Source organism: Zonotrichia leucophrys, chromosome 27, assembly GCF_028769735.1.
Source record: "Zonotrichia leucophrys gambelii isolate GWCS_2022_RI chromosome 27, RI_Zleu_2.0, whole genome shotgun sequence".
Lineage (NCBI taxonomy): Eukaryota > Metazoa > Chordata > Aves > Passeriformes > Passerellidae > Zonotrichia > Zonotrichia leucophrys.
Window position 1 is genome coordinate 6,094,982 of NC_088196.1, and position 27,956 is coordinate 6,122,937.

Below are 27,956 nucleotides of genomic sequence, written 5' to 3' on the forward strand. Positions count from 1 at the left end.
TTTATCCCATTCCAGCCCTGCTCCGGAATCGCCTTTCCCTTCCCAATCCAAGCAGGATAAAGGACGAGCAGGGAGAGAAAGAATAAAAATCTCCCCCACAGAACATTCCAGACCGGAATAAAACAACCCCAAAATTAATTTTTAATTTTTTTTTTTTTTTTAAAGCGCGGCACCTTTTTGGGAATGCGTGCGGGAGCAGGGAAGAGAGGAAATCTGGGAATGAGGGAGAGGCGCAGGCACGGCCCCGATTCCAAACACACACACACGGACGAGCCTTGGGGGAATTGGGTGAACTTTTGAACCAGAGCTGCGCAGAGACAGAGCCGAGAGCCTGTTCCCACTTTAATAAACAATTCCCTCTTTTTTTTTTCTCTCTCTCTCTCTTTTTTTTTTTTTTCCCTCAATTAATTAAGGTTTGGGAAGGAAAAAAAATGGCAGGAGAGGAGTAATGGAGCAGGCGGCGCGTTCCTTACAGATGGATCCTACCTTTGGCTGCTTATTAAATCTCTGCATGATTGCGCTGCAGAAAATTAATCGCATTGTTTTCCCTTTTTCCGAGGGCTCTGCAAACAGCTCGGGGAGCGCGGCTGCGCTCCCGCTCCCGCTCCCGCTCCTCTCCCCCTTCCCGCCCGGCAAACGCGGCCGGGATCGCGGAGCCGGGCTCGTTTCACCCGTGCTCGTTTCACCCGCGCTCGTTTCACCCGTGCTCGTTTCACCCGCGCTCGTTTCACCCACGCTCGTTTCACCCGTGCTCGTTTCACCCGTGCTCGTTTCACCCGCGCTCGTTTCACCCGCGCTCGTTTCACCCGCGCTCGTTTCACCCGTGCTCGTTTCACCCGTGCTCGTTTCACCCGTGCTCGTTTCGCCCGTGGGTTTCTCAAGCTTGGGGAGATGGAAGGATTTGGGGGAAATTCGGGATTTTCGTGTTTGGGTGAGGCAGGAGCTGGCGGGAAATAGGGAAAGGGTTGGGAGAAATGTGGGGGAACAGGGGAGGGATCTGGATCCCTGCAGGGTCGGGGATGGTGGAGATGGAGCCCAGCTCTGGCTCATCCTCACCCTCATCTTCATCCTCATCCTCATCCTCATCCTCATCCTCATCCTCATCCTCATCCTCACCTATCCTCATCCATCTCATCTCTCTTCTCCTCATCCTCATCCTCATCCTCATCCTCATCTCGCCGATCCTCAGCGCTCCTCTCTCCTCCTCTTCTCCGCATCCTAATCTTCATCCTGATCCTGGTCCTCAACCTCCTCATCCTCATCCTCATCCTCACCCCGATCCTGATCCTCAGCTGCCTCCTCTTCCTCCTCCTCCACATCCTGATCTTCATCCTCATCCTGATCCTTACCCTAATCTTCATCCTGATCCTGACCCTCAACCTCCTCATCCTCATCCCGATCCTGATCCTCAGCTGCCTCCTCTTCCTCCTCCTCCTCCTCCTCCTCCTCCTGATCTTCGTCCTGACCCTGACCCTCAACCTCCTCCTCCTCATCCTCATCCTGATCCTGATCTTCATCCTCAGCTTGATCCTCATCGTCACCTTGGTCCTGATCTTCATCCTCACCTTGATCCTCATCCTCACCCTGATCCTCACCCTGATCCTGACCCTCAGCTGCCTCCTCTTCCTCCTCCTCCCCTCCTCATCCTCACCCTGATCCTCACCCTGACCCTGATCTTCATCCTGACCTTCATCCTGACCCTCAGCCTCCTCCTCCTCCCATCCCCAAAGGCCCCCCCAGAGGTCCCGGTTTGAGCCGCAGGCTGGGATGGGTGAGGAGCCCGCCCGAGGCCTTGGGCCGGATTTGCATTCCCATTGTTCGGAGCGGGCTGAGCGCTTCCACAGCTGCTCCCGCCGCTGGAATTTCCATCCAGGCCCTTGGGACACCAAAACCCGGGAAAACAATGGGGCAGGTGTGGGAGCGAGGGAAATCCCTTTGTGGGCAGGGACAGGGCCCAAAATAACCCCGGCAATTCCCCTGGGAACACCCAAGGTCAAAAATGGGGAATGAGGCCAGGTCTGGGATCACCGGGAAGGGAAAAAGGGGGAAAGGGAAAGGGGAGAAGGGGAGAGGGAAAAGGGGAAAAGGGGAAAAGGGGGAAAGGGGGAAAGGGGGAAAGGGGGAAAGGGGGAAAAGGGGAAAGGGGAAAAAGGAAAAGAAAATGGGAAAGGGGAAAAAGGGAAAAAGGGGAAAAGGGGCAGGTAAAGGGGAAAAGGGGAGAGGGAAAGGGGCAAAAGGGGAAAAGGGGAGAGAGGAAAAAGGGGAAAAGGGAGAAAAGGGAAAGGGAAAGGGGAAGGGAGGAAAGGAGGAAAGGGGGAAAAGGGAAAAGGGAAAAGGGGAAAAAAGGGAAAAAGGGGAAAGGGGAAAGGGGAAAAGGGGAAAAGGGGAAAGGGGAAAAGGAAAGGGGAAAAGGAAGAAAGGGAAGGGAAGGGGAAAAAAAAAGGGGAAGGGAAAGGAAAAGGGAAGGGAAAAGAAGGGAAGGAAAGGAATGGGAAAAAGGGAAAGGGAAAAGGGAAAGGGAAGGAAGAAAGGGAAGGGAAAGGAAATGGGAAAAGGGAAGGAAAAGGGGAAAGGAGAAAGGGAAGGAAGAAAGGAAAAGGGAAGAAGAGAGGGAAAAGGGGAAAGGGTAATGTGGAATTGACCTTTCCCAAACCCCTGTTGGTGTTCTGAGGCAGACTCCTCACCGAACTCCATCCCAAACCTCCAGCTTCCCCTGTGGAATCTCGGGATGGGAATGAATCCCCTCTTTTCCCACCCCTCTTTCCCAATCCCTTTTTTCCTTTTCCCATTCCCTCTTTTCCCCACCCCTTTCCCCCATCGCTCCCCACCATCATCACCACCACCCCAAAACCACCAAAACCTCCCCGGGAACGACCCCAAACACCCCAAAATCCCTTCCCAGACAGAAGAACACAACTCCCCATGCCCAGACCCCTCAGCTGGGCCCATCCTTGGCTGATCCATGGCTGTTCCATGGCCGCTGTTACCATGGCCAATCCATGACTGATCCATGGCTGATCCATGGCTGATCCATGACTGATCCATGGCCAATCCATGACTGATCCATGGCTGATCCATGGCTGATCCATGACTGTTCTATGGGTGATCCATGGCTGTTCCATGACTGATACATGGCCGTTCCATGACTTATCCATGGCCAATCCATGACTTATCCATGGCCGATCCATGACTGTTCTATGGGTGATCCATGGCTGTTCCATGGCTGTTCCATGACTGATCCATGGCTGTTCCATGCCTGATCCATACCACCATAGCCTGTCCATGGCCATGATCCATGACCAATCCATGACTGTTCCATGGCTGTTCCATGACTGTTCCATGGCTGTTCCATGACTGTTCCATGCCTGATCCATTACCCACCCATAGCCGATCCATGGCCATTCCATGGCTGATCCATGGCTGTTCCATGGCCAATCCATGGCCGTTCCATGACTGTTCCATGGCTGATCCATGACCAATCCACAGCTGATACATGACCAATCCATGACTGATCCATGCCTGATCCATGACTGTTCTATGGGTGATCCATGGCTGATCCATGGCTGTTCCATGGTCGTTCCATGGTCGTTCCATGGCCGTTCCATGGCTCATCCATGGCTGATCCTTGTCCGATCCATGTCTGATCCATGCCTGTTCCATGTCTGATCCATGGCTATTCCATGGCTCTTCTATGGGTGATCCGTGGCTGATCCATGACCAATCCACAGCTGATACATGACCAATCCATGACTGATCCATGCCTGATCCATGGTTGTTCCATGGCTGTTCTATGGCCGTTCCATGACTGTTCCATGACTGATCCATGACCAATCCACAGCTGATACATGACCAATCCATGACCAATCCATGCCTGATCCATGCCTGATCCATGGTCGTTCCATGACTGATCCATGGCCGTTCCATGGCCGTTCCATGGCCGTTCCATGACTGATCCATGGCCATTCCATGGTCGTTCCATGGCCGTTCCATGGCCGTTCCATGGCCGTTCCACGGCCGGTCGGTGGCCGCCGTTGCCATGGCTGCAGGGTGACCCCTCGGAGCCGCGGCCGCACCAGCCGGGGGCAGCGGGGTCAGCGCGCGACCGCTCCGACCCCCGGGGTGAAAAGTTCAGGCATCCCAGGAAAAACCAATACGGCCCCGGCGCGGCCGCTTCCCGATTTATTTCCATTCCCAGCAAGCCATGCATAGAAAATCCAGATAAATCCCATTGAGCCCCGCCGGGAGCCGCTGCCCAATGGACGCAAACAGATGTCCGCAGGGAGCGGGGGCTCAATTAATATTTATTAATAATCTGATTAATCCCGCCCGAAAATCCCTTCTGCTGTTTTACCCAGCTTTAAAAACCTCGCTTTTAATTCCTCGCCCTCCCTCCGGAATTTTTTATGTTTTTCCCTCGGTGTTTTTCCCGATCCAGGGTGAATTAGGGAGGATAATGAGAATTTCCAGTGTTGATGTCCCCGAGGTTTTCCCGGGATTCTGCCGAGGGTTGGATCCTGTTCCCATTCCCAGAGCTGGAATTTCCACCCTTCCCAAGCTCTCCAGAAGCTGCCACGAGGTGGCCACGAGGTGGCTCCTGGAGCCCTTGAAGAAAGTCCGGAATATTCCGAAGGGATAACGGGAATTGCGGCGCGGGGGGTGGGATGAGGCAACCCAGCAAATCCGGGGTTTATGGCCAAAAAATTCCTTTTTTTGGTAGGATGGTGGAAAGGAAAAGAAGGAAATTTGAGATATTATATATATATATATTTTTGTTTCTTTAAATGCCTAAAATTCCCTGGAAAAAGGGATTTTTGTGGCTGTTTTTTAAGGGACGGTGGAAGGAAAAAGCAGGAAATTTGGGATATTATATATAAAATATTTAAAAAAAAGATGCCCAAAATTCCCTGAAAAAGGGGATTTTTCTGGCTGTTTTTAAGGAGTGGTGGAGGAGAAAAGCAGAAAATCTGGGATATTATTTAAGAAAAAATGAGAACCAAAATTCCTTGGAAGAAGGGATGGTGGAGAGGAAAAGCAGAAAATCTGGGATATTACCTAGAGGATAATTTTTTAAAAAGGGGATTCAAATTTCCCTGGAGGAAGGGAAGATGGAAAGGAAAAGCAGAAAATCTGGGATAATATTTTAAAGTATTTTTAAAAACTCTGTGCCCAAAATTCCCTGAAAAATGGGTTTTTGTGGCTGTTTTTAAGGGATGGTGGAGGGGAAAAGCAGAAAATCTGGGATATTATATAAAAGATATATTTTTTAAAAGATTACCTAAATTCCCTGGAAAGGGGGATTTTTGTAGCTGTTTTTAAGAGATGATGGAAGGGAAAAGCAGAAAAACTGACATATTATTTTAAAATATTTTTTTAAATTTGCCCAAAACTCCCTGGAAAATGGGATTTTTGTGGCTGTTTTTTAAGGAGGGTAAAGAAGAAAATCTGGGATATTATTTAGAGGATTTTTTTTTTTTAAATGGTGCCTAAAATTCTCTGGAAAATGAGGTTTTGTTGCTGTTTTTAAGGGAGGGAAAAGCAGGAACAGGGGGATGGGGAGGAAAAGCCGGATCCTAAACTTGACCCAGCCCTGATCCCATCCCTGGGATTTTTTTCCTGGCTGTTCCCAGGGTCGGGGTCAGGGATTGGGAATGGGGCTGGGATCGGGCTTTTGATCCATTTATCCCAACTCTAATCCAAAAAAAATAAAAATCTTCCATTTTCCGTGGGTTTTTCCCCAAGATTTTCCCAGGCTGAGTGGGACGAGGGAATTTCCCCCCTCAAACCAAACGGAATTTTTCAGGAATTGCCATCAAGAAATCCCCAAAACCGACCTCGATTTCCCTGCGGCAGAAACTCAGGGAGGGGCAAAACTTCGAGGCAAAAAAAAAACCCTCAAAAAAGAAGAAAAACCCGAGTTTTAAAAAAAATTTAAAAAAAATGAATTAAAAATGAACAAGTCCACCCCAGGCTGGGGAAAATCCTGGGATTTCCTGGGGAGGGACAGAAATTCCCGAGGAATTGCCCCAAAAACGGCCCCAGACAAAAGCCAGGGTGATGAATGGGGCTCTGGGGTTAGGCCGGGGTTTAGGCCCGGTTTTATCTGAGCCGGGTAAACAGCTCATTAATCCCGAGACTAAATGAGGTGGGAATGCAAATATCGGGGGATAAGGGCAGGGCACGGAGGAGGGGAAAGGAAAAAAGGGAAAAAAAATGGGATTTGGTTTACAGGGGACGGAAAATTAAAATGGGATTTGTTTAGATGGGAAGGGGGGGAAAAAAATTGGATTTGTTTTATTGGGGAGGGGGAAAATGGGATTTATTTTGAAATGTTTTAAAGGATTTTTAAGTATTTTAAAGGGGTTTTGAAGGATTTTAAAAGGGGAAGGGGGGGGAAAAAAATTGGATTTGTTTTATTGGGGAGGGGGAAATTTATTTATTTTGAAATGTTTTGGGATTTATTTTGAAATGTTTTAAAATAAATCCCAAAATAAATAAAATTTATTTATTTTGAAATGTTTTAAAGGATTTTTTTAAGTATTTTAAAGGGGTTTGGAAGGATTTTAAAAGGTTTGAAAGGGTTTTGAAGGTTTCTGAAGGATTTTAGAGAATTTTGAACTATTTTAAAGGGGTTTGAAGGGGTTTAATAGGTTTTAGGAGGTTTTGAAGAATTTTAGAGTGTTTTGAATCATTTGCAAGGATAATTTTTAGGGTTTGGAAGGGTTTAAAGGGTTTTAGAGAGTTTTGAACTATTTTAAAGGATTTTAAAGGGGTTTAGAAGGTTTTGAAGGATTTTAGAGAGTTTTGAACTATTTTGAAGGAGTTTAGAGAGTTCTGAACAATTTCCAAGGATATTTTTTAGGGTTTGGAAGAGTTTAAAGGGTTTTAGAGAGTTTGGAACTATTTTAAATTATTTTAAAGGGTTTTAGAAGGTTTTGAAGGGTTTTAGAGAGTTCTGAACCATTTCCAAGGATATTTTTTTGGGGTTTGGAAACGTTTAAAGGGTTTTAGAGAGTTTTGAACTATTTTAAATTATTTTAAAGGGTTTTAGAAGGTTTTGAAGGGTTTTAGAGAGTTCTGAACCATTTCCAAGGATATTTTTTTTGGGGTTTGGAAGTGTTTAAAGGGTTTTAGAGAGTTTGGAACTATTTTAAATTATTTTAAAGGGTTTTAGAGAGTTCTGAACCATTTCCAAGGATATTTTTTGGGGGGTTTGGAAGCGTTTAAAGGGTTTTAGAGAGTTTTGAACTATTTTAAATTATTTTAAAGGGTTTTAGAAGGGTTCTGAACCATTTCCAAGGATATTTTTTAGGGTTTGGAAGTGTTTAAAGGGTTTTAGAGAGTTTTGAACTATTTTAAAGGGTTTTAGAAGGGTTCTGAACCATTTCCAAGGATATTTTGGGGGTTTTGGAATGGTTTAAAGGGTTTTCAGGGCTGCCGGCGGCTCCCCCATGGCAGCCCATGCATCAGGTGTTTATCGGCAATAACCCATCCCTTCCCCGCTTTTGGAGGGAGTTCAGAGAGCGCCGGGGCTTCCCCTGCCCTAAATCTGCTCCTCCCTGGCTTCCGGTGCCTCCCGGCCCGAAAATCAGCGCTGGAAAAAATCCCAAAAGCCGTCAGCTCCCCGATAAAGTAAACTTCCCGTTTCTCCCCCCAAATTCCAGGGGTTTCTTTTGGGGTTTTATGGCTTTGATCCTCTGCGGAGCGGCTCCCTTCAACTGATTAATGAATGAGTAATTAATTAATCAGGAGGTGTTTGGGGGATTTGGGATGGTTGTCTCCGGTGGGAGATATCCCCGGCCACGGCACGGGGTTGGATTTGGGGGATTTTTGGGTTTTTTCCCATCCCAAACCATTCTGGGGTTTCTGAGTCGAACCACCCGGAGCCCACAGCAGCATCCGGGGGATAAAGGGGATCCAAAGGGTAAAATTCCCTAAATCCAGCTCAGTCCTTCCCTCCTGCACCTCTTGGGGCTGCTGAAGGTTCTTGGGATTATCCAGGCCAGGAAAATGAGGAAAAATCCCAAAAAATCCGTGCAAATCCAACGGGTTCCTGGCTGGGCAGGTGCCACAGTGAGGGGAGAAACCTGATCCCAAATCAATCCTGATCCTAAATCATCAATCCTGACCCCAAATCAATCCTGACCCCAAATCAATCCTGATCCCAAACCAATCCTGATCCCAAATCAATCCTGACCCCAAATCAATCCTGACCCCAAATCAATCCCAATCCTAAATCATCAATCCTGACCCCAAATCAATCCTGACCCCAAATCAATCCTGATCCCAAATCAATCCTGATCCCAAACCAATCCTGATCCCAAATCAATCCTGACCCCAAATCAATCCTGACCCCAAATCAATCCCAATCCTAAATCATCAATCCTGACCCCAAATCAATCCTGACCCCAAATCAATCCCGATCCTAAATCAGCAATCCTGACCCCAAATCAATCCTGACCTCAAATCAATCCTGACCTCAAATCAATCCTGATCCCAAATCAATCCTGATCCCAAACCAATCCTGATCCCAAATCAATCCTGATCCCAAATCAATCCTGATCCCAAACCAATCCTGACCCAAATCAATCCTGACCCCAAATCAATCCCAATCCTAAATCACCAATCCTGACCCCAAATCAATCCTGATCCCAAATCAATCCTGACCCCAAACCAATCCTGACCCCAAATCAATCCCGATCCTAAATCAGCAATCCTGACCCCAAATCAATCCTGATCCCAAACCAATCCTGACCCCAAATCAATCCTGAGCCCAAATCAATCCTGATCCCAAATCAATCCCAATCCTAAATCATCAATCCTGACCCCAAATCAATCCCAATCCTAAATCAGCAATCCCAACCCCAGATCACCAATCCTGACCCAAATCACCAATGCAGAGCCAAAATCACCAATCCTGACCCAAATCATCAATCCCGACCCAAATCACCAATCCTGACCCCAGATCATCAATCCCGACCCCAAATCACCAATCCCGACCCCAGATCAGTCCTGATGGCTGGGACGTGTCTGCGGGGTGGGATTGGTTTATTTGGGATGCGTTTGTGGGATGGGATTTGTTTGGGATGTGTTTGTGGGGGGATTTGGGGTTTGGGGGAGGATTTGGGGGCTGGGTTTGGGTTCTTGGATGGGATTTGGGGAAAAAACGAGAGGCAGAAGCGGCGCCGGTGCGTGATCCTGGCCGGGCCCGTTCCCGTTCCCGTTCCCGTTCCCAATGCGCGTTCCCGTTCCCGTTCCCAATGCGCGTTCCCGGGCGCGCTCCCCACCCCGCGCGTTCCCGGCCGCCCCCACACGGGGGCGCTGCAGAATTCCGGACCCCCAAATAAACCCTGAAAACGCCAAATAACCCCAAATTAACGCTAAATACACCAAATAACCCCATATAAACCCTAAAAATACTAAATAACCCCAAATAAACCCTAAATACATCGACCTAACACAAATTAGACCCTAAAACCACCAAGTAACCCCAAATAAACCCAAACAACATCAAATAACCCCAAACAGACCCTGAAAACACTGAATAGCCCCAAATAGACCCCAAATAGACCCCGATGGATCCCAAAAACCCCAAATCCACCTGAACAGAAGGAGACAGGGAGGCAGGCACCGCTGAATGACCCCAAATCGTGAAATAACCCCAAATCGTGAAATAACCCCAAATCATTCAAATAACCCCAAATCATTCAAACAACCCCAAATCATGCAAACAACCCCAAATCGTGAAATAACCCCAAATCATGCAAACAACCCCAAATCATTCAAACAACCCCAAATCATGCAAACAACCCCAAATCATGCAAACAACCCCAAATCGTGAAATAACCCCAAATCGTGAAACAACCCCAAATCATTCAAACAACCCCAAATCGTGAAACAACCCCAAATCATGCAAACAACCCCAAATCATTCAAATAACCCCAAATCATGCAAACAACCCCAAATCATGCAAATAACCCCAAATCATGCAAACAACCCCAAAGAGCCCCCAAGAGACACAGAGAGACCCCCCCCAGACACACGGACACCCCAAATATTCCCTGACAGCCCCAAAAATCCATTGGCATCCCCGAATACCCCCCAAGACACACGGACACCCCCCGAGATCCAGCGACACCTCTGGACACCCCCAAATATCCATGGATGGCCCCAAAAATACCCCAAGATGCCCCAATATTCACTGACAATCCCAAAAATCCCCCAAAACACACAGAAACACCCCAAAATTCACTGACAATCCCCAAAATCCCCCAAAACACACAGAAACACCCCAAAATTCACCGAGCAACAGAAATAAGGGAATATCCAAACAGATCAATCAATATCCCAAGGGATAAATGAATATCCAATAGGATAAATCAATATCCAAATCAATCAATCAATACCCAAAGAGATTGATCGCTATCCAACGGGACTGATCAATAACCAAAGGGATCAATCAGTATCCCAAGAAAAATACCAATACCCAAAGGGACTGATCAGTAACCAAAGGGATCAATCAGTATCCCAGGGAAAATATCAATACCCAAAGGGACTGATCAATAACCAAAGGGATCAATCAGTATCCCAAGAAAAATACCAATACCCAAAGGGACTGATCAATATCCAAAGGGATAAAACCATATCGAGCAGGATAAATCAATATTGGAAGGAAACAGAGGAATATCCAAAGGGATCAATCAATAACCAAGAGGATAAATCAACATCCAAAGGCCTTGATCAATATAAATGGGATAAACAGATATCCAAAGGGACTGATCAATATAAACAGGATAAATAGATATCCAAAGGGACTGATCAATATAAACAGGATAAATAGATATCCAAAGGGACTGATCAATATCCAATGGGACGGATCCATAACCCAAGGGATCGATTCCCAGGAGGAATCCGAGCCAGGACAATCCCATCCCAGGGAATTTCCCCAATCCAAATTCCTCCTCCTCCAAAATTCCCAGGATTTTTGGGCAGCACATCCCAAATCCAACCTTCTCCCATGAAATTCCCGGGTTTTTTGGGAGACACCATCCCAAATCCAACCTGTTCCAGTGAAATTCCAGAATTTTTTGGGAAACGCCATCCCAAATCCAACCTGTTCCAGTGAAATTCCAGGATTTTTTGGGAAACGCCGTCCCAAATCCAACCTGTTCCAGTGAAATTCCAGGATTTTTTGGGAGACGCCGTCCCAAATCCAGCCTGTCCCCATGAAAACCAGGATTTAAGAAAGTTGGGAATTCGGGAAGGTGGGAAAAGCCACAGAGTCAATCCCAAAGAAACCAGCAGCAAGGAATAGCTGGAATTTCAGGAATATTATTTCAGGAACGTTATCCAGGATTTTCGCATTTAGCGGGAATGGATGAAGCGCTAAAAAACCCCAAAATCCCCTCCCGAATTCCGGGATGGATGCATGGAAAACCCAAAGGATTCCGGGTTTATCTTTGATCTTCTCCAGAAGATAAAAATCCCAAGAATTCCAAGGAACTTCAGCGACATTCCAGCATTCCGATTTTCCAAATTTCCCAGAAAATCAGGGACTCACCCTCATCCGGGAATTCTGTGGGGAGCGAGGCCGGAGGAACCCGGGAAGGGCCGAAATTCCAGCTGGGATTTTCCTCGGAGCCGTCGTGTCCGTCGTGCTCGTCCCCTCCTGGATGGGAGCGACCAGGAGAGGCTGAATTTGGGGAAAATTTGGGGAATTCAGGAATTCCTACCCCCAAATATTCCCACTTCCTGCCGGTTCCCTCCAAAATCCAAGCTCATTTTTGTGGGGTTTCTGGGGTTTTAGGGTCAGGGAATTCCTGCTGGAAAAACCTGGGAATGCCAAAATTCCAGAGGCAAACCCAAATCCTTGTCCCTGTCCTCGGGTCGTGACCTTGCCAGAAATCCAGGTGAAAAATAAAGATTTCCACTAAAAATGGGGAATTTCCTGGGATTTTGGCTTGGAAATCCTTCAGGAAAGAGGGAAGAAGGATAAAAACATGGATTTCCTATAAAACTTTACAGGATAAAGGATAAAAACATGGATTTTTTGTATAAATTTACAGGAAAAAGGATAAAACTATGGATTTTCCATATAAATTTACAGGGAAAAGGATAAAACCATGGATTTTCCATATAAATTTACAGGGAAAAGGATAAAGCCATGGATTTTTCATATAAATTTACAGGGAAAAGGATAAAACCATGGATTTTCTATATGAATTTACAGGGAAAAGGAGATAAAAACCTGGATTTCCTCAAACAAAGATTTCCACTGAAATGGGGAATTTCCTGGGATTTTAGGGAAGAAGAGCTTGGAAATCCTTCAAGAGAGATAGGAAAAGGATAAAAACATGGATTTCCTAAAAAACTTTACAGGATAAAGGATAAAAACATGGATTTCCTATAAAACTTTACAGGAAAAAGGATAAAAACATGGATTTTCCATTTAAATTTACAGGAAAAAGGATAAAACCAGGGATTTTCCATTTAAATTTACAGGGAAAAGGATAAAAACATGGATTTCCTATAAAACTTTACAGGGAAAAGGATAAACCCATGGATTTTCCATATAAATTTACAGGGAAAAGGATAAAACCATGGATTTTCCATTTAAATTTACAGGGAAAAGGATAAAAACATGGATTTTTTTATATAAATTTACAGGGAAAAGGATAAAACCATGGATTTTCCATATAAATTTACAGGGAAAAGGATAAACCCATGGATTTTCTATATAAATTTACAGGGAAAAGGAGATAAAAACCTGGATTTCCTCAAACAAAGATTTCCACTGAAATGGGGAATTTCCTGGGATTTTAGGGAAGAAGAGCTCGGAAATCCTTCAAGAGAGACAGGAAAAGGATAAAAACATGGATTTCCTAAAAAACTTTACAGGAAAAAGGATAAAAACATGGATTTCCTAAAAAACTTTACAGGGAAAAGGATAAACCCATGGATTTTCCATATAAATTTACAGGGAAAAGGATAAAACCATGGATTTTCTATATAAATTTACAGGGAAAAGGATAAAACCATGGATTTTCCATATAAATTTACAGGGAAAAGGATAAAACCATGGATTTTCCATATAAATTTACAGGGAAAAGGATAAAACCATGGATTTTCCATATAAATTTACAGGGAAAAGGAGATAAAAACCTGGATTTCCTCAAACAAAGATTTCCACTGAAATGGGGAATTTTCTGGGAATTTAGGGAAGAAGAGCTTGGAAATCCTTCAAGAGAGACAGGAAAAGGATAAAAACATGGATTTCCTAAAAAACTTTACAGGGAAAAGGATAAAAACATGGATTTTTTAATATAAATTTACAGGGAAAAGGATAAAACCATGGATTTTCCATATAAATTTACAGGGAAAAGGATAAACCCATGGATTTTCTATATAAATTCACAGGGAAAAGGATAAAACCAGGGATTTTCTGTTTAAATTTACAGGGAAAAGGATAAACCCATGGATTTTCCAAATAAATTTACAGGGAAAAGGATAAAACCATGGATTTTCCGTTTAAATTTACAGGGAAAAGGATAAACCCATGGATTTTCCAAATAAATTTACAGGGAAAAGGATAAAACCATGGATTTTCTATATAAATTTACAGGGAAAAGGATAAAACCATGGATTTTCCATATAAATTCACAGGGAAAAGGAGATAAAAACCTGGATTTCCTCAAACAAATGACCCAATCCAGGGTGAGGAAAGGATCTTTCCGCTCCTGAAATTAATTCCTCCTATTGAATTTTCCAGGGAATTTTCTGGAGCGGCCGCTCAGTGCCAGGTGCTGAGATCCCTCTCCACAAAAACCCGGCGGCGATAAAAGATTTTGAATTCGGCATCAAAAGGTTTTTAATTGGACATTTGGAGGGTTTTAATTTGATGTTTGTTCAGGACGGAGCGGGGCCGATAAGGGAGCGGGGGCAGCTGCTCCTCACTCAGCGCCCCCCAAACAGCCCCAAAAAGGAATTTCCAGCTGCTCCTCCCGCCTTTCCCAAACCAGGCTGGGCTATGAAGTGATCCAGCATCAATAATTCCCGTTTTTAGGGGAAAAAATGGGAATAATTTAAAAAAAATAAGTGGGATCATAAAATGATCCAACATCAATAATTCCCGTTTTTAGGGGAAAAAAATGGGAATAATTTAAAAAAAAATAAGTGGGATCATAAAATGATCCAACATCAATAATTCCCATTTTTAGGGGAAAAAAATGGGAATAATTTAAAAAAAATAAGTGGGATCGTAAAATGATCCAACATCAATAATTCCCATTTTTAGGGGAAAAAAATGGGAATAATTAAAAAAAAATAAGTGGGATCATAAAATGATCCAACATCAATAATTCCCCTTTTTAGGGGAAAAAAATGGGAATAATTTAAAAAAAAATAAGTGGGATCATAAAATGATCCAACATCAATAATTCGCATTTTTATGGGCGGTTCCAAGCGCTGCTCAATTCCATGGAAACAGACCTGCTTAATTTTCCTTCACACCGGGAATATTCCGGAATATTCCAGAATATTCCTTCAGGAGATAAGGAATTCCTTCAGGTCCAGGTGTGGGATTTTTGGGGGATAATGAAAAAAAAAAATTAAAAAAAAAAAATCCCACTTTTCCAGAGGTTCCTTGGGACACTTGGGAACCGGAGCAAGGCTCCAAGTGGGAAAATTCCCAGCGGGATCAGACACAGATCCAGAAAATTCCCAAATGTGGAAAATCCAAGAGGGTAATTGCCATAAATTGGGGGTTTTTCAGGATGGGAAATTGGGAATTCTCAAAATCCCAAAATCCACCCAAATAAAGCTGAGCTATAAAATGATCCAACATTAATAATTCCCATTTTTAGGGGTGGTTTCAAGCCCTGCTCAAATCCATGGGAACAGAGCTGCTTCTCAACACTGGGGATATTCCAGAATATTCCGGAATATTCCTTCAGGAACGACCCAATGCCCCACAGCCCTTGCTCTGTAAAAACCCAATCCCGTCGTTTTTCCATTTGGATTGGCATCCCGAGGATTTCTCCCACTTTTTCCATAAAAAAATCCTGATTTGCTGCTTCCCGTGGAGGGGTAAAAAAAAAGGGAATTAATGAATCCCAGGAAAAAACAAACAATTTCCATGGATGGCAGGAAAAACCCTTCATTTCCCGCAGCTTTTTATGGGAATGGCAATTAAATTTCCTTGGCTTGATCAGGTGCCCAGAGCTTCATTAAACATCTCTTAAATCCCAGGAAAACTCAATGCCAGGAGAGCTCCGGGTGGGATTTTATGAGGAACGGAAGTGAAATCCCCAAGTTTTTACATTAAAATCCAATTTTTTTTACCTTAAAATAGTAGATTTTTGCCTTCAAACCCTTTTTTTCCATTCCATCTCTCCCCAGTTTACCCCACCACAATCATCCCCCAAAATCCATCAGCTTTTGTTTTTTTGGGATGCGATCCCACCCAGAAATCCCAGAAATTCCTCCCCACATCCATAAGGAGCCGACTTCCCGAATTTCCCAAATTTCCCAAAATTCCCAAAATTTCTACCCAGAGCTGCTGAACATGGAATCTGCTCCAAGCCTCCCCATTCCCATTTTTATGGGGTTTTTTGTTAATTACACATAATAAAGCGAATTCCTGGCATCTAAAAATGCCAAGAAAAGGGAAAATTCTCTGGGATCGAGGCTTTTTTGGGGATTTATTTTTTTTTTGGGATGGAGCTTGCAGTGATTGCCAGCGCCCAGCAGGTCGGGCTGCAAGGCAGCGGCACCGGGAATGCGCCGCTGGAATTTCGCTGCCATCCCCTCCCCCAGGCTCGGGAAAAACATGGAATTCCTTGGGAATACCCAAAACCTGCGAGGAATAAACCCGGGAAAGGATAAAACCGTGGAATTCCTTGGGAATACCCAAAACCTGTGAGGAATAATCCCGGGAAAGGATAAAAACATGGAATTCCTTGGGAATATCCAAAGCCAGAAAGGAATAATCCTGGGAAAGGATAAAACCATGGAATTTCTTGGGAATACCCAAAACCTGCAAAGAAAAATCGCAGGAAAGGATAAAACCGTGGAATTTCTTGGGAATATCCAAAACCTGAAAGGAATAAACCCAGGAAAGGATAAAACCATGGAATTCCTTGGGAATATCCAAAGCCAGAAAGGAATAAACCCAGGAAAGGATAAAAACATGGAATTTCTTGGGAATATCCAAAACCTGAAAGGAATAACCCCAGGAAAGGATAAAACCATGGAATTTCTTGGGAATATCCAAAACCAGCAAAGAATAACCCCAGGGAAGGATGGGGAGGAAAAAATCAGGAATTTCTTGGGAATACCCAAAACCTGTGAGGAATAAACCCAGGAAAGGATAAAACCATGGAATTTCTTGGGAATATCCAAAACCTGTGAGGAATAACCCCAGGAAAGGATAAAACCATGGAATTTCTTGGGAATATCCAAAACCTGCAAAGAATAACCCCAGGAGAGGATAAAACCATGGAATTCCTTGGGAATATCCAAAACCTGCAAGGAATAATCCCAGGAAAGGATAAAACCGTGGAATTTCTTGGGAATATCCAAAACCTGTGAGGAATAAATCTGGGAAAGGATAAAACCGTGGAATTCCTTGGGAATATCCAAAACCTGAAAAGAATAACCCCAGGAAAGGATAAAACCATGGAATTCCTTGGGAATATCCAAAACCCTGAAAGGAATAACCCCAGGAAAGGTTAAAACCATGGAATTCCTTGGGAATACCCAAGACCTGAAAGGAATAACCCTGGGAAAGGATGGGGAGGGAAAAGCAGCAGATTTTGGGCTCATGGAGAGGGGGAAATAATTCCAAATATTCCAGTTTTGGCAATCCTGCAGTGGGTCAGAGTTTATGGCGGAATGAACAGGAAAAGCTGAAGTTTTGGGATGGGGAGAGTAATCTCAAAGGAAATTCAGCAGTTCAGGGGTTAAATTATTCCTGGATACAAAAAATGGGGAATAATCTGGAAATTATTAATAACATTTCCTGATTTTTGGGAAGCAGGAGGGGCTTTTTCCATTGGGAAGAATCTCAGGTGAGGATAATTAATTAATTAATTAATTAATTAAGTGCTGCTCCTCCCAAACTTGGGGCCTTCACAAGACCTCCTACCAAAATAATTCTACAGAACGGGTAATAATTAATAACTCTATAAAACTCCAAGTGAAGCAATAACTAATTAATAATTAGGCAGAATTGCCAGCAAAACTGGGCAATAATTAATTAATAATTCCATAAAACTCCAAGGGCAACTGGGAAATGATTAATTAGTAATTAGGCAGAATTCCAGGCTAATAATTAATTAATAATTCCAGAGAGGGGGCAATAATTAATAAATAATTCTACATGAAATAAATAAGTATATATGTATATAGAATATATAGAGAATATATAGAGAATATATATAGATATCTATACAATATACAAAATATATACACTATATTATATATTTATAAAATATATATTATATGTTTTATTATACATAAAATATATATTTACATATAATTTGAATATATATCTATATGATATAGAATATAGAATAAAGAATATATCTAATATATATAATTCTAAAAATAATTTTGTTTTTTTCCATCTCGCCCGTGTTTTGACATCTCCCGGGCCGGAGTTTGGGTGTTTATAAACGGGGGAATTGCAGGGCCGGAGATTTGAGCAACTCCTTCCAAATCTCGTCAATCCCGAAGGTTTTTTCCTGCTTTTCCCCAAACACTTCATAAATCTGAGCCGGGTTTGGGAGCCTGAGCCCAGCTCAGCAGAGCCGGAGCCTCCCGGCATGAGCCAAAAAGGGCTTTTTATAAATAAAACTTCCTAAAATCACCCAGCACTCCATTAATTCCCGGACACTCCGGCTCGGCTTCAAAGGGGATCTTTGCAGCAAAAAAAGGGAATTTTGGGGGTTTTTTTTGTTGTTTTAATGATTTGCTACTTGGCCTTGTCATAACTACACGGAGCAAAAAGGCGGCAGGGGGAGAGGGTTGGGGAAACGTGAGGTTCCGGCTGCCAGGCAGCTGAAACTCCATGGATTTGGGGTTTTAGAGGAAAAAGGGTTTCAAAGATCTGGGTTTGGGATTTTTTGGGATTTTTTTGGGATTATTTTTGGATTTTTCCTGAAGGGAGGGGACAGGGATGGACGCGGCGGCGGCTGGGCCGCGACTCCAGCAGAATGGAGTTTTGTTCCGAGGCAGAGTGAAAAAGGGATCAGAAAATGGGTAAAAAGAAGACTAAATTATCCCAAAAAAGTTACACCAAAAAATGAGACCAAAAATTTATAAAAATATCACCTAAACCAGGCCTACTACCAGGCAAGGCCTACTGAGGCCTACTGAGGCCTACTGAGGCCTACTGAGGCCTGAGGGCCTACTCTGATTTTCTCTTTGTTAATGAATCCTTTCAATTAACAATGCTCCCAATTTTTAAATGATGATTAATCCCATTTCCATTGACTATTCCTGACTCCAGGAGGTGGGAATTTTCTGGGGTTAAGGCACAGAGCTGGGACAAGAGGATTTCATTTTTGAGACTCAATTTTCATTAAAATGGAAGAGCCATCCTCTCTCTCCTGAATGTTTTGACTACTTCTGAATATTTTAAGGAAGGAATTCTGCTGTTCAGCAGTTCAGGGAAAACCATATGGGATGAATTTTGGACGGAAAAATAAAAGCGGCGTCATCAGCTCTGTGCGAATAAATCTGGGTTTATTCATTTTACAGAATAAAGAGGAAAGTCATCGCTTTCCTAAAGCTCCTTCCAACCCAAACCATTCCCTGGTTCCCTGATTTTTGGACGCTCAGGAGTGACTCCGTAACCTCTCCTTGAAAACCCTCTAAGATGGGAAATGTGGCCCTGGAATTTCCCGTTTTCCCAATTTTCCATGGGATACCTGGCCGGGCATTCCCTGAGCACTCCAAGGTCTCATTCCCACTAAAATTCCCACTGGACACAGCAGGAATTCCAAATCCCTGCTCGCTCCCACATCCCGAATTTCCCACTTTTCCTTCAGCTTCCGACTCCCTCCAAAGAATATTCCAAGGAACAAAAGGCTCCCTCCTCCTCCACCCTTGAAATTCCATGAACTTTCCCAATTTAAAAACCTCATTTGGAGCCTTTGATGCGCTCGGATCTTCCCTCCCTCCCATTTTTTTGTTAATTTTCCGCCCAGCTGTCCGTTGGACTTTTCCAAAGGGTGCCAGCTGCTGGATTCACGGGGAAAACAATGCTCGGGAAGCAATTAAAGCTCCGAGGCTCTGATTGGAACGGGATAACGCCGCTCCCGGCGGGAATTGCGAGGCCAGGAGGGGCTGGAAACGAGCCCTGAGCCAGGAGGGAAGCGCTGGAATTCGTCCTGGGCAAAGGAGGGATGGGAAGAGCCGGAATGGCAGGAAGGGATTTTATTCCTGGAATAAAGGATTGGAGGAGTCGGAATGCTGGGAATGGGTTTAATTCCTGGATAAAGGATTGGAGGAGTTGGAGTGCTGGGAAGGGATTTTATTCCTGGAATAAAGGATTGGAGGAGTTGGAATTCGGGAAAGGGATTTTATTCCTGGAATAAAGGATTGGAGGATCTGGAATGCCAGGAAAGGATTTATTCCTGAAGTTAAAGGATTGGAGGATCTGGAATACTGGGAATGGGTTTTATTCCTGAAGGGAAATATTGGATAGACTGGAATGCCAGGAAGGGATTTACTCCTGGAATAAAGGATTGGATGGGTTGGAATTCGGGAAAGGGATTTTATTCCTGGAATAAAGGATTGGAGGATCTGGAATGCCAGGAAGGGATTTATTCCTGAAGTTAAAGGGTTGGAAGAGTTGAAATGATGGGAATGGATTTATTCCTGGTTAAAGGATTGGATAGACTGGAATGCTGGAAAGGGATTTATTCCTGGAATAAAGGACTGGAGGAGTTGGAATTCTGGGAATGGGTTTAATTCCTGAAGGAAAAGATTGGATAGACTGGAATGGCAGAAAGGGATTTATTCCTGGAATAAAGGACTGGAGGAGTTGGAATTCTGGGAATGGGTTTAATTCCTGAAGGAAAAGATTGGATAGACTGGAATGGCAGAAAGGGATTTATTCCTGGAATAAAGGATTGGAGGAGTTGGAATTCTGGAAAGGGATTTTATTCCTGGATAAAGGATTGGAGGAGTTGGAATTCTGGAAAGGGATTTTATTCCTGGATAAAGGATTGGATGGATTGGAATACTGGGAATGGGTTTTATTCCTGAAGGGAAATATTGGATAGACTGGAATGCCAGGAAGGGATTTACTCCTGGAATAAAGGATTGGATGGGTTGGAATGCTGGGAATGGGTTTAATTCCTGGAATAAAGGATTGGATGGGTTGGAATGCTGGGAATGGATTTTAGTCCTGGAATAAAGGATTGGATGGGTTGGAATGCCCGGAAGGGATTTTATTCCAGTAGCTCCAACCTCGGTGGAACTCCAGGAGATCCCCATGGATCCCAACCATTCCCAAAATTCCTGGGGTTTCTGGAAAACTTCCCAGGGAATCAGTGCCAGAGGCACAGAAATGGTGGGATTGGGATGGGATCCCTGCTGTGGAATTTTCCCTCTCCAGGAGCTGCCCCCACATCCATAAAAACCCTTTTTCCTGGGAATTTGGCCCACGGAACGACCCCCAGTCCAACCCTTCCCAGCTGGACTCACCTCGGGACGGGAATTCCGGGTGGTACCTGAAAATGGAAAAAGAGCCGTAAAAATCCCAGATTTTCATCAAGGATCATTCCAGTCGGAATAAATGGGGATGGATGGGAGAATCTGGGAATGCAGGGAATGGGAAAAACAGGGAATTCCAGGAGGAATTGGGATGGGATTTAAGGCCCTTCCCAACCCCAATTCCACGGATTTCCATCCCTTGGAACCGATCCTTCTCCAAACACTGAAATTCCTGCCACCTTTTTCCCCTCAAATCCTTTAAAAGTCACTTCCAAGCCCAAAATATTCCAGGATTTTCACTGAGCCCATTCCCTGCAAGTGGAGGGTGATCCAAGCTCTGCCCATTCCCAAAAATAAAAATAAAAATAAAAAAGGATTTAATATGAAAAATCAGGATTCTTTCCTCTCTCCCATTTCAGGCAAATCTTGGGAATCATTTTATTCCTGAAACGGCGCCAGGAAATTTGGGAATCCCACTGAGGGTTGGGAATAAAGCACAAAGTGCCCATTCCAAGGTGAGCTTTGGTGGCTGGGAGAAAATTTCCCGGGATATTGGGTTGGAAAGAGGAAAAAATTGGGAATTTTTCAGGATGCTTTTGGGCCTGGTTCCCGAATTCCTCAAGGAATTTTTTCTCCATCCTGTGGCTGCTCCATTTTATCCCAAAATCCCCAAAATCCAGCCCCACATGAGGGCAGCTGGGAAAGCAGTTCCAGCTTTTTATTCCTTTATTTTTTTTTTATCCTTAAATCCCAACATTTCCATGGAAAATCCAAATTCTCCAACATTTAAGCAGAAAAACATCAGCTCTAAGAGACCCCTGCATTCCCACAATCCCAAAAACCCAGCATTCCCAAAATTTGGGATATTTCTGCCTCCTGGACAAAGAAGAGCAGCAAAAATCCCTTTTTATTTATTTTTTTTTTCCGGGAATTTTTGCCTCAGGAGCTTTTCCCGGCCACGTTTTAGCGCCAACATTTCCTGAATGATTTTCTGTCACTCGCAATTCCCGCTCCGTGAAAGCACCGGGGCTTTGTTCCCGACCTCTGTCATTTTTAATCCCAGGAAATGGCCTAAAAAAAATGGGAAAATTGAGTTCCGTTCCCTGCCGGAGCAGCTCCGGGGAGGCAGATGGAAAAGGCCAAAAAAAAACCTTGGATTTTCCTGCTTTTTTCTCATTTTTTAGGATGAAAAACCAGCAAAAAAAAAAAAAAAAAAAATCCGATTTCAGCTCAAGGATTTGGTTTTAATTCCATGGTTGGATCATTTTTACTCTGGGAAGGAAAATTTGGGATGAAATGGAATTAGGGATGGGGGGAGGAGAGGATTTTTGGGAATGTGGAAGAGTCACGAGCTCATTTCTGCCTCTGCCAACAGAAACCTTGGATAAATCCCATAAACTCCGGATTTTGGGAGCCTTTGGATTTCCAGTCAGTTCCTCCCCAGAATTTCTCCCTTTTCCCAACATTTTCCCCAAATTTGGTGTTTGCCCCACCTCTTCCTGCAGAAAACTTCATCCCAAATCCTATTTTTCCCAATTTTTCCAATATATACTTGGATTTTTGGGCCTGCAGCACTCCAAAAATGCAAAAATTTGGGTTCAATGGGATTTGAGAGGCTGGAAAATCCCAAAATCCAAACCCACTGACCCGGATCCATAAAACCCAGGTAGCTTCCAATCAAATTCCCAGTTTTCCCTCATTAATTAATTAAATATTCCCAAGGGATGGGGTGGAACGGAACCTTTGGAGCCGGGATTTGAACGTCTGGGAAAATAAATATTTTTATTTAAAAATCGATGACGGACAAGATTTCCAAGAGGGGAGAAAAAAAAAAAAAAAACCTGGGAGCCAGGAAAATGGGATTGGGAATTTCCCATTAGGGGAGGAAACGGATTGAAATTCATTTTCCAGCTCAGCTGAGGCTCTCAGGTTTCAGGTTAATGATGGATCCAGGAGGAAATGGATGGGAAAATTGGGATAATTCCATCAGCCGGGCCGGGAAAGGCTGGAAAATTCCGGAAAGGAACAACCCAGAAGGCTCCAAATGGAATTAGTGGTGGGAGCGAGCTCGGGGATAAAAGGGGGTGAAAATGGGATTAATTTAATTTGGATTAATATGAGAAATTCCTTCCTTAAAAGAGAAAGAGGGGAGAAAATCCCCATCCAGGATGAATCAGGAATATCCGAGAATTCCTTCCTTAAAAAAGGGGGAAAAATCCCGGTCCTGAAGTTAGGGAATAAATCAGAAATATCTGACAATTCCTTCTTTAAAAAAAGTGAGGAAAATTCCTGAAATTAGGGAATAAATCAGGGATATCCCAGAACTTCTTCCTTATAAAAATAAAAACAGGGAAAAATCCTGAAATTGTAGAATAAATCAGGAATATCCCAGAACTCCTTCCTTTAAAAAATGGGGGGAAATTCCTGAAAATAGGGAATAAATCAGGAATATCCCAGAACTCCTTCCTTATAAAAATAAAAAGAGGGGAAAATCCTGAAATTGTAGAATAAATTAGGAATATCCCAGAACTCCTTCCTTAAAAAAAGTGGGGAAATTCCTGAAATGAAGGAATAAATCAGGAATATCCCAGAACTCCTTCCTTTAAAAAATGGGGGAAAATTCCTGAAAATAGGGAATAAATCAGGGATATCCCAGAACTTCTTCCTTATAAAAATAAAAAGAGGGAAAAATCCTGAAATTGTAGAATAAATTAGGAATATCCCAGAATTCCTTCCTTGTAAAAAGAGGAAAATTCCCATCCTGGAAATAAGGAATAAATCAGGAATATCCCAGAACTCCTTCCTTATAAAAAGAGGGGAAAATCCCCACCCTGAAAACAGGGAATAAATCAAGAATATTCCAGAATTCCTTCCTTAAAAAAAGTGGGGGAAATTCCTGAAAATAGGGAATAAATCAGGGATATCCCAGAATTCCTTCCTTATAAAAAGAGGGGAAAATCCCCACCCTGAAAACAGGGAATAAATCAAGAATATTCCAGAACTCCTTCCTTAAAAAAAGAGGGAAAAATCCCCACCCTGAAAATAGGGAATAAATCAGGGATATCCCAGAATTCCTTCCTTAAAAAAAGAGGGGGAAATCCCCACCCTGAAAACAGGGAATAAATCAAGAATATTCCAGAATTCCTTCCTTATAAAAGAGGGGAAAATCCCCACCCTGAAAACAGGGAATAAATCAAGAATATTCCAGAATTCCTTCCTTAAAAAAAGAGGGAAAAATCCCCATCCTAAACCGGAGAGAATCCACCCAAAACACAACGACCGCTCCCCAGAATTCTCCCGTTATCCCGAGCCTGGGACGCCCCCACAATTCCAAACCGGGGGGGGATTCCTGCAGCGGGAGGGGTGCCCGGAATGTTCCGGAATTCCGGGAAATCCGGGATAACGCACCTGGGGCGGAGGCGCTGGAGGGAGCGCAGGATGGCGGCGCCCTGGTCCCGCGCGCGGGCGCTGAGCGGCTCCTCCCGCAACACCTGGCACAGGTAACCCTCGGCCTCTGGGAATGGGATGGGAAACGTGCGGAAAATGGGGAAAAATGGGAAAATGGGAAAATGGGAAAATGGGGAAATGGGGAAAATGGGGAAATGGGAAAATGGGGAAATGGGGAAATGGGAAAAATGGGAAAATGGGAACATCAGGAAATCTGGGAATGGGAAAGGGTTCAGGAAATGTGGGAATGGGAAAGGGGAAAATGGGAAATGTGGGAATGGGAAAGGGTTCAGGAAAACTGGGAATGGGAAAGGGAAATAGGAAAATGGGAATGGGAAAGGGGTGTTTTAGGGAGGGATGAAGTTTTGGGGTGTTTTGGAGAGGAAGGATGGAGTTTTGGGGTGTTTTACGGAGGGATGAAGTTTTGGGGTGTTTCAGGGAGGGATGAAGTTTTGGGGTGTTTTGGAGAGGGATGATTTTTGGGGTGTTTTACGGAGGGATGAAGTTTTGGGGTGTTTTATGGAGGGATGAAGTTTTGGGGTGTTTTGGAGGCAGAGGGATGAAGTTTTGGGGTGTTTTATGGAGGGATGATTTTTGGGGTGTTTTGGGGAGGGATGAAGTTTTGGGGTGTTTTACGGAGGGATGATTTTTGGGGTGTTTTACGGAGGGATGAAGTTTTGGGGTGTTTTACGGAGGGATGGAGTTTTGGGGTGTTTTACGGAGGGATGAAGTTTTGGGGTGTTTTACGGAGGGATGATTTTTGGGGTGTTTTACGGAGGGATGAAGTTTGGGGTGTTTTAGGGAGGGATGAAGTTTTGGGGTGTTTTATGGAGGGATGATGTTTGGGGTGTTTTGGAGGGGAAGGATGGAGTTTTGGGGTGTTTTGGGAGGGATGAGCACAGCGCGGCTGCAGCAGGAAATGAGAGCTGAAACCCCAAAACCACCAGAACGGTCCCGGCTGCCTCCTGAGCACCCCCCAAGTGCGGGGCCCCCCCAGTTTTGGGGTCAGGGAGGTCCCACCGCCCCCCAAATTCTCATCGGGGTCAGGGAGGCCTCAGAGCCCCCAGATTTTGGGGTTTGGGGACAGGGACACCCCACAATTCCCAGATTCTCCTCAGGGATGGGGAGGTCCCAAATTCTCCTCGGGGGTCAGGGAGGCCCCACAGCACCCGAGGGACCCCAGAGCACCCCAGAAAATCCCCCCAGACCCTTCCCAGCCCCACGGCAGAGCAGGATTCCCCTATGGGGCAGGAGGGGGATCCGGTACCTTCCAGGAGCCGCTGGATCTCCTGTGGGATCGGGGCATCCATGGCATCCACGGGATCCTTGGGATCCACGGGATCTTTGGGATCCTTGGGATCTTCTTTGGGATCTTTGGGATCCTTGGGATCTTTGGGATCCCTTCCCACGGCGCCGCGATCGCTGTGGGGCGATGAGGAGGAAGCCACGAGGGCGGGGACACCCCAAAAACGAGGAGGAGGAGGAGGAGGAAGAGGAGGAGGAACCTTTGGGGTTTGGGCTCCTCCTCCTTTTAAACCCCAGCAGATCCCTGGGATCGTTCCCAGCCGATCCCAAAAATTCCAGATGGGAAAAGCTGAGCTCCAGCTGGAATTTCCTCCCCGAGCTCACCTGGAGCCTCCCCGGGGCTGTTCCGACCCCCAAAATTGGGATTTCTCTGCGTTTTCACCCAAAATTTCCCATGGGGGGAGAAAAAGGTGATGCTCTGGGATGAAATTTTCCCCATTTTCTGCATGGAAAAGAGGTTGGGCTGGGAAAACAATTGCCTGGGAGGATGGGGAAAAGATGGAAAAACTGGAAATTTGGAAATTTCCACATGGAAATACTCCTGGGAACCCAGAGCTGCTCCCGGGTGTTTTGGGCCCCCATTTTCTGAGAAATAAAGGAAAAAATTCCTTTTTTTTTTTGGTTTCTCATCACAAACCAGACAAGGAGCAGGTGCCAGGAGGGTCCCGACTCTTTGGGGTCAGGATTTGGGGTGGTGGAGCCAAAGGAGAAACCCCAAAACAGCCCCAGGGTCCTTTTGGGCTGAGATTTGCAGAACCAGCCCCTCATAAATCCCATTTTTTGAGGAGGGGGATTTTATGGATTTCCCGGAAAATTCCCAGCTGGATTTTGGGATTTTGGGGTTTTTCTTTGAGAGCAGAGGGAGCACCAGGGGATTCTCCAGGTTTGGGAGCCGAAACCTCGGAGCTGTCGCTGCCACGTCATTTCCAGAGCAGGGACTTTCAGATCCAGCATTTCCCACCCATTTTGAGCCGTTTCTGGCCCGGATTTTAAACCCGGGTTTTGCCCTTCCCCCTTCACCTCGTTAGGCCCGGCCCAGCTGCAGCCCGGGCTCGGTTTTAGCACCGAAACGGCCCCAAAATGGAGATTCTGCAGCGGATGCTGAGGCCTCAAAGCACAGGAAATGCAGCTCGGGGGCCCCGGGCAGGAGATGGAAAATCAAAATATCACAGGAGCTGCACCTCGGTCTTTTTTGGGGCCTCGAGGCGTTTTTGGGGGTGAAATGTGGATTTTTTCCCTGTCAAAAGCTGCTCCTCAAATCTCCTGGCCAGGTAGGGCTGGGATGTAGGGAATTGTGAGGCTTTTTTGGGAGAAAATTTTGGATTTCTCCCTGTCAATGCCTCCCTTTACATGTCCCAGCCGGGTAGGGTTTGCTAACCAGGATTTAGGGAATTCTGAATATTTTTGGAGGGAAAAAATGTGGATTTTTCTCCTCAAATCTCCCAGCCAGGTAAGATCTCCTGAGCTGGGATTTAGGGAATTAAAGCCAGGAAATAAAAAACAACAGAAAATAAAAATATCAAGGTAGGGTCTCAGGAAAAGGGATTTTCCCAATTTCCAGGGAAATAAATTTGTTTGGGTTTTTTTTCTCCTTTTCGCTCTCCTTTTCCCTTTTTATCACTTCATTTTCTGGGTTTTGGAACGGTCACAAATTTGGGTTTGGGGTCAGTTGGGAAGGAGAGGGGGGAGCCTGGCTCTGTCCTTGTCCTGCAGCGTCCCAAATTTGGGAATTCTGGATTCCCAACTCCTCCCTGCTGGAGGAAATTCCCACCTGGATCCTCCCAGGCTGAGCCCTGCCGGAATCCCTTGGAAATTCAATTTCCCGGGAAACGGAGGCGGGATTTGGGCGTAACCATGGAAACGGAGCTGGGGGAAACGGGAGAGGCAGAGCCCTCCCTGTTCCAGTCAGGATTATCGGGAATATCGGGGGAATAATGGGACAGGCAAAGCCCTGTTCCAATCTGGAATATTGGGGGAATAATGGGACAGGCAAAGCCCTGTTCCAATCTGGAATATTGGGGGAATAATGGGACAGGCAAAGCCCTGTTCCGGTCTGGAATATTGATGGAATAATGAGAGAGGCAGAGCCCTGTTCCTGTTGGGAATATTGGGAATATTGGGGGAATAATGGGACAGGCAAAGCCCTGTTCCAATCTGGAATATTGGGGGAATAATGGGAGAGGCAGAGCCCTGTTCCGGTCTGGAATATTGGGAATATTGGGGGAATAATGGGAGAGGCAGAGCCCTGTTCCGGTCTGGAATATTGGGAATATTGGGGGAATAATGGGACAGGCAAAGCCCTGTTCCAATCTGGAATATTGGGGGAATAATGGGACAGGCAAAGCCCTGTTCCTGTTGGGAATATTGGGAATATTGGCGGAATAATGGGACAGGCAAAGCCCTGTTCCAATCTGGAATATTGAGGGAATAATGGGACAGGCAAAGCCCTGTTCCAATCTGGAATATTGGGGGAATAATGGGAGAGG

The 27,956-nt window shown here is 44.9% G+C and overlaps 1 protein-coding gene across 1 annotated transcript in view; it reads right to left on the reverse strand.

Moving 5' to 3' along the window:
• SKAP1 (src kinase associated phosphoprotein 1) overlaps positions 1-25,554 on the reverse strand; it is a 75,510-nt gene extending 49,956 nt beyond the window's left edge. The window contains exons 1-4 of the mRNA XM_064733871.1: positions 25,433-25,554; positions 24,127-24,232; positions 20,710-20,735; positions 11,558-11,665 (exon numbers count right to left, since the gene is read on the reverse strand). Coding sequence (XP_064589941.1) covers positions 11,558-11,665; positions 20,710-20,735; positions 24,127-24,232; positions 25,433-25,475 — 283 coding nt within the window. The 5' untranslated portion in view covers positions 25,476-25,554. The remainder of the gene's footprint in view (positions 1-11,557; positions 11,666-20,709; positions 20,736-24,126; positions 24,233-25,432) is intronic.
• Between the last annotated feature and the right edge of the window lie 2,402 nt (positions 25,555-27,956).